The sequence below is a fragment of the Halichoeres trimaculatus genome, unplaced genomic scaffold (assembly GCF_033239565.1).
Source record: "Halichoeres trimaculatus isolate MK-OKI-2021-1 unplaced genomic scaffold, fHalTri1.1 fHalTri1_scaffold_12, whole genome shotgun sequence".
Classification (NCBI taxonomy): domain Eukaryota; kingdom Metazoa; phylum Chordata; class Actinopteri; order Labriformes; family Labridae; genus Halichoeres; species Halichoeres trimaculatus.
Genome location: NW_027437190.1, coordinates 20,816,573 through 20,828,860, shown reverse-complemented (window position 1 = coordinate 20,828,860; position 12,288 = coordinate 20,816,573). Strand labels below are relative to the sequence as shown.

The following is a 12,288-nucleotide window of genomic DNA, read 5'->3' as shown; positions in this document are numbered from 1 at the left end:
TGATTAATTAACGCTGCATCACCCAGCTAAATGAAACCCTCATTGCTGAGTTTCTTTTAGTCAAGCATGTCTTTGTAGCTGTCTGCAACAGCTACAAAGAGGGAGAGAGCCTGTAACAGACAAGTCAACACCTTTTCAGATCAAAAGATTTGGATTAATATAATAAAACTCTGATAGGTAAATATCAGTGAATGGTCAGCCTTGGAGATGAACCTTTCCCTGGGATAAAGGACAGCATAATAATGTCTCTCTCAATATAACTGATCTGTTTGTCTATGGTCTGACATAGACCATAGACTACCGTATTTAGTCTGTAGTTAGACCGCTGACCTGCTGGCTGCACTTCAACAATGACTCCCTTCTAGCTTCACAGTTTGTGTTTATGCAGAGAGAGCCTGCTGACACTGTTTATCACCCAGCAGCCGATGCGGATCACTCACATTTGAATATCAGCTGCAGGAAACCAGTTTATGTTGTGGTTCCATAAAACCATCCTCTTAGAGCACTCTGTGTTTGGACTTTTAGATTGTTTTAATATAATTTGATCAAAGTGTTCTAAAAATACTGAAAGCCTCCGTGTTTCTTTACTCTCACAGCTTTGACACGACCTCACCTCTTCTAGTAGTCGAGTGACAGCATCGATGTCACTGTAAGTCTTCGTCATCTGGCCCACTCTGTCAGCACACAACACTGCACAGACAGGAAGAAAAAAACAAGTATATTAGCTTAAACATATCTGATAATGCAAAATGAGTATACAATTTCAGCTCTCCTGCAAAAGAGTTCAAGAATGTATGATTTGAGATTCTTTTGAGATTCAGGAAATGTTTGGTATTGATTTGCGATTCATAAACAAGTAGAATAAAAGTAGGCTAATTTCCTGGTCCTACATTTTCTAATTGTTTCCTGCTCTCAGATCACGAGTCATTTGATTTTCCTGAGAAGTCCACCCACATTCTGTACTCTGTTGAACACAGAGTCATCCTATCCACTATTTATTGACCTACTTGCCCATAGATTAGTAGAGATAAGACACTTTAGTTGTCACTGTGAGGTATCATACCTCAGTGCTAGTTCATTATCAGCTCCTCACAGTGTCATACAAAGCTCAGGCTTCTTATAACTCAGTCCACATGGCAAAGGTCCAAATACAAATAAGTCAAATTAGTCCTGGGTTTGTTGCCCAATCATTATGCGTTTGGTGTGGGGATATCCGTGGATACCCAACAACTTATTACATGACATGTAATAACAGGAGGTAAAGCATGCATTTCATATTCTCATATTCATTAAGAGTTAAGAGCATTTATTATTTTAGTTTAGGACACGTATCATACTATCCCCAGTGAAGCTAACTCAAAAGCTTCCTCAAATGCAAATCAAAGTTGGTCAATGCAAATGACACATTTTCATATCCTTACACAGCACTGACATTGTGTGGCAGCTGGAAACATGAACACAAGGCCTTAACTGGCTCTGAGTTAGTCGAAAAAGTTCCTCATCATTATCATCCATTATTTAAAAGTTGCACTTTTCTTTTTAGACAAGGTTGAATGAGCAGCTTCAACAATGAGCAGCATCAACAATGAGCAGCTTCACAGAGACTTCAGTTTGATTAAATCAGGGTGCCTTAATGTGTTTGTTTGCCTTTTATTGTGTCATTCTCTCAAGTAGTCCAAAATATGACCCTGTTCCTTGATGACCTGATCACAAAATCTATGGCTTTCACATTTATTTGGATATTCTTAAGAGATTTGCTGTTACAATTCTAACAGCAGCTATACTCTCTAGTGCAATTTTTTTTATGCACAACACTTTGAGGGTTTGCACTGCCTGCTAGGGTGCTCAAAAAGCCACTTTGCTGCTTTTAAGCACACATTATACAACATAATATTGTTCATCATTAGCCTTATAGATCCCCTCTCAGTATTTTAGATTTGGTGTATGGGTGCTGAATGAAAGTGGATGTTTAATGAAGAATTCAGGTATGTGCTTGCACCACCAAAACAACTTGCACACACCAATCAAACTCCAGAGAGATGATCATAAAAGTCTTTTGGATCATTACTCCTATCAAACATTTACATGATTATAAAAATATTACAGATGCATATATGATGTGAGTCAACAATGGCTAACAATAATGCCCATGATGAATACGACACAGACACATAAACATCCATCTCAGCAGGGTGAGCACCAGAGTTACTGAGGGAACAAATCTGCAGGACAGACCTTCAGCAACCATGACACAGGCATAGAAAATGCTCTGCTTGTATCTGTTTGCTATCAGTGCTCCAATGAGATTGTACAGCTGATAGCACAAGGTGCAGCCTGTTTACCCATCACTTGTCCCTCTGTGTGCTTATTATCGGTTCATTTCAAGAGGTAAACTCCACCCAGACTGGATCAATGAGGGAATGCAACCAGAGTTCGTAACAGACTTTCTAAAAAAACAAAATAGATTTAACTAGACATGATATTTCCAAACTACTATGGCTTTAATGACATGATAGACTTCCTGGTTTTTAAGTAAGGTCAGGTGATGTGGAAAATTAATACTTTTTGCTTTTTTTAATTGAGTGACTTCAGATATAGATGTGTGGTAGAGGTGACCGTAAGTAAAAAAGGTAGGGATGCATGATATTATCGGCACAATATCGGTATCGGCTGATAAAAGCTTAAAAACATGTTTATTGGTATCGGCAGATATGAAAATCTCTGCCAATAGGCCGATAAGGTGCTATTCAGTTAGGATTATCATTATTTTCCATCTGAAAAATAAGCTCCTTAAATAAAATGTAGCACTTCATTTATTTGCACTGCAGAGCTCTGTCTGTCACCAGGTTGTTACAGTAGCTCTGAAATAATCAAATGCAACTTGGTTATGTTTAAAAATGCATCGTACATTTAAAGTTCATGTGATCTAAAGAAATAATTTTTCTGTACTTCAATACTGAATGTCTTGAGTTTGAAAAAATAATACATTTCTTATTTATGGTAAAATCAAATGTTTTTTGTCTTGTTTTATGTGTGTTTCTTAAACAAATAAGACCGTCACAATTAGAGTAACATATAAATTCCAGTACAGGATAGACTTAGCTTTCTTTACAGTGAAAAAAACAAACAAACTTGTGATTATCGGTATCGGCCAAAAGGGGTTTCGATATATCGGCATATCGGATATCGGCAAAAATTCAATATCGTGCATCCCTAAAAAAAGGAGGTGAAAGTCAGTACTGAGAGGTAATCTGTGTGTTTCTTTCTGTTTGAAAAAGTGAATGGGAGAGTGACCTGTAACACTAAAACTTGCCTTCTCTGTCTTTCCAACTGTTTTTCTGTTTTTGCTACTTTGCAGTGGGGGGAGGTCTTGAGTTTTATGTTTGTCCTGCTGAAGCCTCATGTTGCTACTGAGCAACAGACCACCCACAAGTTCAATGGCAACAAACAAACACCAAGACATCAGGCCGAAGAGAGACTTTGCTATTTGAATCAATAAACCAATCAACCAGTGAGGTTCTGGAAAATGTATAATAAATGAAGCTCTTATCAATGAGCAATATTTCCTCATTGAACCTTACTGCCACTATAAAACATGTTTGATCATGAACAAAGCTATGTTTATGAGCCGTCCTGATTTATTTTTTATGCACATTTAGCTCAAAGACAGATCAACTTTAAACTACTCAGTCAACAGTCAAGTCCTTTTTTGTACCTGTATGTAACTTTAACACCTTTATCTAATTTAACAACTGATTATTTTATGATAAACAAAATAGTTTCAAGAGTCTTGAATAAACAAATTCCTCAAAATTTGCATCTTCTCTGTGTTGTTATGACTGCCACTGTTGTCTCTCTTTCTGGACAAGCTAAATGTAAACATATCTAAAATTTCCCTTAAAAATCAACTTCTAAAAAGTGTTGCAAAGTATGAAAATGTACAGCAGCATGTTTTCAGTAGCACGTTTCCAGCAACTAACACTTAGTGTCAGCACGTTTCCAGCAACTAACACTTAGTGTCAGCAGAGACAAAGTGCCAAGCCCATGTTTGAACATGTCAAATCAGCTGGGAGATTAGCCATGCTGTGCTGAGATCAACACTAACATGAGGAACAGGAGACAAGGAAGATACTCTTTGGAAGTTGACACAGGTTATGCTAATCCTCCACAGGATACACACAACTTCAGAACAAGCGACGCTGTAGAATAAGGCTAAATTAGGTCAGAAAAAAAGAAGAAAAAGAGGTGATCTCTTAGTTTCTGAGTTGTTCACAGACTACCTTCACACAGAACTTGTTGCTCTTCATCCAGCTCATCCTCCTCATCCAGATGCTCTGTTTTGTCATGTCTGTAATGACAGAAATACTCCTCTTCTTCTTTTTCTTCTTCTTCCTCTTCATTCTCCTCCTGATCCGTGCTTCCATAACTAAAAATATATTCCTTGTCTCCCTCTGTCATGTAGGAGTATTCCAGCTCGTCCTCAGTGCCAGCAGCTGAGAGCAGAGCCATCCTCCACTCTCAGACTAACCTCTGAACCACAAAACCTTCAGGAGCGACACCATGGTCCCCTAAGTGCTGTTTGCACTCCTGGGTGTTTGATTTTACCTATGTATTAATATCTAATGTGTGTACACTTATATGAATAAGTACACAACTAACAAAGTGACAGCCATGCCCGTTGGAGTCTTCTTAAGTCTGACTACACACACTAAGCACACCTACTGTTCTTTGTAGACTCACTAAAGTATCCCTTGGGTGGAAAAATATGTCTCCTGGGTGAGTTCCTTTAGTTGTGTGTATCATTTGTCCCTGCCAACTCTGAGAGACAACTCGATAACCTGACTCCTCCCTGTCTCCTCTGTCACTGGACGGTGAAAGGCTTACTTTACTTTCCAGAGACAGAGGGTGTGAAAACATACATAAGGGAAGTTGTTCATTGGTTCTTCATAAAACTCAGGCAATATATCCAACACATCCAATTATTACAAAAATTCATGTGTGATAAATGATTTTGTGTGTATGAGTCTTATTCCTAATCTTAGAACATCTTTTTAGTTGGCATGAGGTTTTTTAAAGATAGAATTAACAGGAGCAAATCAGGTCAGATAAGAGACAATTTTATCTCCAAAAGGCTTTAAATCTAAAGAAACTAAGTCCCCCCTCAAGTGAAAGTGACTTGGTACAGTCCTGTTCAGCCTCTATGGTGACAATAGGGCAGAGCGAACAATAATAGACCTGCACCAGTTTCAAGGGTGGGGCCAGTCACTGTGAAACCTTTAAAGGTGAGTGATTTCACAAATATTTAACCTCACCAGGAAAGTTGCTTAAATGTGGAGGGAAATATGAATAAGTTGATAAATGGGTTAATCATAACTTCCTGGGTTTTTTGTCATCCCAAGTAACTAAAAATAGAGATTCAACTATGAGGAAACAGTGGAGCTGTTTACCTGCAGAAAGCAGCTTCATGTCTCATAAACTTAACTTTGACATAGTCCACAGTCTCATCCGTGTAAAGCTACAGCATTGACATAAACTGTCTATGCACCACATGTTCTTTACAAGCTGCAAGGACAAGGAAAAAGCTGTTTCACAAAATATCTCACCAAGGTTATAACAGTCAACTAAAACGAAACTAAAAAACGAAAACGAAAATTTAAAATACATTGCAGTTAACTCAAACTAATAAAAACTAGAAAAGAAAACAAAAATGATAAGTATACTAAAACTGTATCTTGTGTTCACAAAACTAACTGAAACTAACTAAAATGATAGACAAAATTCCCTTAGTTATAGTTTTTGACAATATTAACGGTCTTTAGGATTTAAATCAATCCGACACATTTTCCCAACCAATTTTAGACAGTTTTAGGCAGTTGTCAGTGCCGCACAGCACATTTATAGCGGCATATAGGGACAAGCTTTTTTACTGCACTGACTGGCTGTGCTCTGTGCTGCGACGAAACATAGAGGAGCGATGAATTAGAGCATCTGTAATAGTTTAATTGTTACAGAGTCCAAGTTTTTATTTATTGAAGCTCATTTTATATTGTTTTTTTTATATATAATTTATGTTACTATTATTTTTATGTAATTTATGTCAACATTATTTTGTATAATTGTTGCTTAAATTTTTTTATACTAAGTTTATATTATTTTCATGTGTTTAAGGCAGCAGCCAACAGATCAGTATCAGCATTGACTGAGCAGTGAGCACTATGTTGGACTTGAAAATAAACAGTATGACAAAATATTTACTCTGACCTTTTTGAATCCTGCACCTGGTTAATACGGTATGAAAAAGCTAAAACTAAACTAAAACTAAGCCTTGTTGCAAAAATTAAAGCTAAATAAAAACTAGAATGCCTGCTCTAAAACTAATTAAAACTAAACCCTAATGGAAAATAAAATGTCAAAACTAACTAAAACTAATCTATAATGATGAATCCAAAACTATTTTAACCTTGTTTCTCACTGATTACATTTCCTTCATTCTTCAGTGCAGACACATCGAGGGTGGAATATGTGAAGTATTTTCTGGTTTTCTGGACACAAACAAATCAAGATCATGCATAGCTTAGAAAAAAATCTGATCAGCTGTTTCACTGAGCAAACCTCTTGGCTTACCTCTGTTGCTTATAAATACAATGACAGAAATTCAGTGTTAAAGCCACAGTTATAATATACCATGTGGCATTAAAGGTCTGCTGTCTGCTACATGGAGGCTCAGAGAAAAGTAAGTCAAGTTAACCAGACAGTAAAGGAGACAGAGCAAGCCCCAGGCTAAACTCTAAAACGTGTCCACCTACTGGCCAACTTAAAAACACAGCTACTATCTAATTACAGACTGCTGGGAAAAGATAAAAGTATTTTCATGCTTCCGTAAACGAAGGATGACAGTATTAAGTATGTCAAAATCATATTTCATCCAGGCTGGCCTTGTTTACGGGGTTAGATCTGGTCTAACAGGAAATCTGCTTCGAATGACAAAAGAAAGAAAACAGCTAAGTTTTCTGCTCATTAGTCACTGCTAAAGTGTTATAATTACTGTAATTGGACTAGAAAACCGATGCCAGCTCAGTCCCTTCCTGCATGCTTGAGTAGCTCCACTCAATGATCCCATGGATGCATCGCTGCAGCAAACAAAGGAGTCCTGGACAAACACCTCTCTAAGCTTCTGTGAGTTCAGTGCTGCCATTGCTTTTCCGGTCACATTTACTTTACACTCCACTTGTTTTCACTTTCTCCTCTTTGTGCAAACTGTTAGGTCTCAGGAAAAACACTTTGTATGCAGTTAGAAGAAAAAACATTTATATCAAACAAAGACAAACATCTTTCAGGATAAGTGCATGGGAAAACTAGAAGTTCATTAAGTTTAAGACAATTAGATACTGCCACTAAAGACTCAAACACATAATTTTTTTCTTTTAGCGTTTCAGAAATCAAAGTGGACAGGACACTACCATCTGTCAAGAATGGTTTTTTGACAAAATACTACAGGCAATTTACAAGTGAAGTCAACAAAAAAACACAGGTCTGACCCTCCCTTTGATGCATTCGTTCATATATCATGAAAATAACTCAAACTCATGATATAAAGGTAAGAAACTCTCAGTTTGAGGTGAAAAAGTGCATAAACTCTGAGACAAACACACTGGTATGTTGCAATTCTTGCAGCCAGTTTTAAAAAACATGATGAAAATGAATGCTGGCACGTGATTCGTTTCCTCTCTCGGTCATTTATCGACAATCCCTTTAAGCCTTTAAACTCTCCTTGGTAAAATAGTGTGCCCCCTGTTCAGACCACCAGATCACCCATCCTGCCAACTCTTTGTCAATGAATGTTTGGCAGGCTGCTATGGACACTGGTGTCATAGAGCGGCATGCAAATCATTGTGCTAAATATAAGCCAACCTACTTCCACATCCCTCCCTTCACATCTCAGAATAACACCAAACCAGCTGCTTCTATTTCTGTCTTCACATTCCATTTGAATATCAAAGATACGAGACAACCCCCTCATATTTAGTTACCTGATCACTTCAATATCAAACAGCTGTACAATCTCTTGTAAGTGTCTGCTTTAAAAACAACAGTCTCCCAAAAACACTACCACTGCAGATGTTTAAGGTGCACAGCTCCGATTGGGAGGTGCAGAGCTGTCTCAGACGGTTATGTAAGATCATCCACAGAGCATCCCCAGCACACATGCAAAACAAAGCATAATAAAGAGCACATGCAGCAAACGGACCACGCTCTCTGCCTCATCACTTTTAAATCCAACATAAAGCACCTGTATTCAGCCAAATGAAAAGCAAACATCTTAGGTCATAGCAGTAATACATGGATTAAATTACATAACACAGAAAGACATGGACTCAAACCAAGCTGCTTTGAGAGACAAAATAGGAAAGACAGACAAATACTCATATCACATGATCAGGCAGCATAAGTCCTCCACATGTGTTGACCCTGTGTGTTTGTGTGTGTGTATGAATGGCCCTGTCCGATCATTACCCACACAGGTGAAAAACGGTAGTTGCTGCAATACATGAAACAGCTGGAGTAAAATTGGGGTGCATTACATAATTGTTATCACTGCACCACATTCTAAGATTTATGCTTGGGTGAACTTATAACAGTCACCCAGCTTTCAGGAGGACACCCTCCTGCTTGACATGTGTACTCCTTCAAGTGTTAATATTTAATTTAGATATGATAATCCTTTATTGCCCCGTCACATCAAGTTTAAACTTTCTATTGACAAACCTGGTTTCCTTTAACTTGAATCCTGAGTCACTTCAATTTTGTTTTTAGCTTCCCTTATCCATTTTTCATTATTCATTTTTCTTTTCATACAAACTGTATTTGCTACCTGTGACTTTGGGAATCTCTCCAGATCAGCTGGTGTCTTTCCCTTTTGTTCAGCAGCTGTGATAAGTGGGCAGCTTACATCAGTACAGACAAACCTTTTTCACAAATTCATACTTATTTGAATCCTGCTTCCTACACCTACACACACAGCTAGTCATAAAAGCTACTCTGAAGCTTATTTATGGAAGCTACGCTGACTCAGATGACTCTTAGCACCTGTTACCGCATCTATTGTACATTGCATCATTTGCTGCTGAAGCTACAGCTTTGATGCTCCTGTGTTTGTCCTTACTGTTCATCAACCTTGGTATTTAATAATGAAGGGAATTTAAGTCCCCAAGGTGACATTCTCTGGATATCTCAGATGGAAACTAGAGAAAGATTAAAGTTAAAGATGGCTCAGGAAGGGGTTTAGCTCATAGGTATTGACAAAAAAAACTGATCCTTTTTGAGCTTACATACCTAATTATCCACCTTTGAGGTAGAATGAAGGAAGACTTGTCTCCTGCTTCACCAACGTTATTTAATTTTGAACAAGGGATCTTTATTCTACTGCTATCTCTTTTACATGAATCTCTGTGTCAGCAAAGGTCATGCTGTAAAGCTTTGCTGGCACACATGGGATTATCAAAGCTGTTTTTTTTATGTTTATAACCTTTGAACCATGAAGTTACATCTACCTTTAACGTGGTTACAGTTTATTGGTGGCCACATAACCCATAGGATCAGATCTTAAACTTTGGACCATGCTTCTTGTGTCAGAGAAATTTCAGAGTACATCTTGGTATTTTGGTACAGTCCCTGTATTTTTATTCATCAGTTATTAAAACCAAAGCAGCCTTTGATGTTTGCAAATGAAATGTCTGCAAATAACACACTTCAGCCACCAACTAAACTACAAAATGAGTAACACTGCTTTGAGTAGTTTGATTCAACTATCGAGGAAATCATTGGCATCAAGCTACCAAATTATTGTCTTACCATCTGTGCACTCCTCATAGTACCAGTCCAGCTCATAGTAGTCTGCCTTAACAAACCTCTGGCCTCTGGTTTGGCCTCGTCTCTTCATCCTCACTGCTCTGACTGACAGCTGTATTGTTCCCAAAGTGCCTGCATGCTCAGAGACAACCAGCTGCTGCTGCTGCGGCCACTGCTGCTGGGGTCCTGTAAGGTTCTAACTGTACATGCAAGTCAATCCAATTCTGCCGTCCCAGCATGCTTAGCACTTTCCAGCTGGCACACAGGTCCCATTGTGTCAACTCTGGTCCACACTCACTACCAACACACTGTCAGCATATTATGCTCCATATTTGTTGTGGTGTTGAAAGAATTTCTGCATGTTGTTTAAGTGATCCAGTAGTCCCATCATCAGTTGTAGCATCTTTTGTTCCCAGTTAAATCTTCACAAATTGTGTCAGTCAGAGCCTGCCATCTTTAGAAATCCCTGTCTCTGTCTCCTCTCTTTTATATCCAACACCAAAGCTTCAGCAGACGTGCCATATTCAATCCTCTTCTGTATCAATCCATTTATAGTTTCCTGTCAGTTTGTTTTCTAGTCCTCGAGCAGAGTCCTTCAAGGGTCAGATTATTTCCACTAGCTTCTCTTGTGTAGGATTCTTTGCTCAGCGACAGCATCAGCTCTCCACATGGACCTCCGCATCCCTTACAATGACTCAATAATCACAGCAATACAGAGAGTGTGAGAGAGAGGGATAGAGCAGCAGCAGTCACGAGTTTTGCACCACAGAGATGATGATAATCATGACACAGCGGGGTGGGACGGGTTTAGTGGATGAGAACAGCCAACCAGAAGGAGCGGTACCACTGGCTTGCTCCCGCCCCTCCATTCGTATGTCAGCATCTCCCTCCCTCCTCTCCTCTACTTTGTCCTTCTGTGTGGTTGCTATAGTAACAGGCTCAGACTCCAAGGCCTGAGTCTGAACAGGAGAGCTTGTAAAGGAAGTGAGCTGGGAAGCAATGCTGTGCTGGAAGGGGTGACGTGGCAAAATGAATGAACACAGTTGGATTTGGTCATTTTAGCTGATGGTACGAGCAGAAAAATGAAGACGAGGCTGAGCATAAGATGTCAGTGACAACAAAAGCAAAATCAACATCAGTTAGCTCGATGTCAAAGCAGAATGCTTTGATGCATACTGTGGCAATCCTTAAACAGCTTAATACAATCATACACTCTAGAAATGAAGCTAACACAGGGCCAGGGCTAACAACTACAACATTCAATAAAAAATTAAAGAAGGCTTTAAATGTCCTTATAAGGGGACTTGCAACACCTCAGTGTTTGATGCTGATGAGTTAAAGGACTCATATAACAGCACCAGACCTCACTTGTGTAATATGGGGAGGTTGCATCAGCACCTTTGGGATAGATTCAGTTACATTTCCCCCTCCGTATGAGCAGACAAAGATGCAGCATTAAACAACAATGAAAAGGACTGCTAACATAATATGTTTGTTAAAACTAATGGAGCTGCTGCAAAAAAATGGTTCCACCTAAAAATAAAAATAAAAGGGAAGAAAAATGTTCTCATCACTGCACATTTTCAAGAAACTTGTGATTAGCATAAAAAGAGAAGGATGTGTGTCTACATAAAATACCAAGATGCATTTCTTAGTGCAGTTAAGTACAACCGGCTCTAATGCTAATGAACACATCACCCGGACCATGTTGACCAGGCTGATGATGTGTAATTACTCGTCCAGTGCATAGAGGTTGCATCAGCCCTCAGAGACAGACTCAGTCACAGTTTGCTCTCTTTTTATGAAAGCATGTGTGAATTACATAAATTGCACATATATAACCTATATTATCAAACCTGTTTAAGTTATATATGCAGCAGCTTTACTCGAGAAAACGTTACACAATAACTAAAATAACATGGAAAGAGTATTTTAATATATGCAGATTGACAAAAACCATCCATCAATCTGAAATCCCCTCTTTTTCATGAGACATGTGGCTGTGATGTCATCACAACATGAAATGGCCTCCTATTGGTCAGTTACCTCCTGTCATCATCATCCTAAAACATGTCCTTACATGCAGCATCCTTAAAGAAAACCAGTCCCCGGTGACGTAATAGAGTACATTTTTACCTCTATCCATCCTATCCTGTTCAACATTTCAGCCAATGTTAGCTCCAGGTAAGGATTAGTAGTAGGCAGGACAGACAGTTGCATAAATTAATGCTTTCATAAAATCAGCTGCTGAATGTCTTTTGCTCAGTATGTGTCATTCTCTTATCAGAGAGGAAATGTTCCTAGATCTCATCACTTGTTCAGTGATACTCAGCCAGAGTGACCGTGATGAAACTGATATGACCCTTCAGCTCATTCAGCCCCTCAGGGAGTCAGTACCCGGCCATCTGTTTGAGGCAATAATTAGAAGCAACATGCCTC

At 38.7% G+C, this 12,288-nt stretch overlaps 1 protein-coding gene across 4 annotated transcripts in view; it reads right to left on the bottom strand.

Annotated features, from left to right (window-relative positions):
• trak1a (trafficking protein, kinesin binding 1a) overlaps positions 1–12,288 on the bottom strand; it is a 36,288-nt gene that overhangs the window by 12,357 nt on the left and 11,643 nt on the right. For 2 of the 4 annotated variants that reach the window (XM_074683151.1, XM_074683149.1), the window contains exon 3: positions 614–690. In XM_074683151.1, the coding sequence (XP_074539252.1) occupies positions 614–664 (51 nt within the window). In that variant the 5' untranslated portion in view covers positions 665–690. Of the gene's footprint in view, positions 1–613; positions 691–4,280; positions 4,751–9,852; positions 10,596–12,288 lie in introns of those variants that run through there. The other 2 variants (XM_074683150.1, XM_074683148.1) reach the window with 2 other exon arrangements.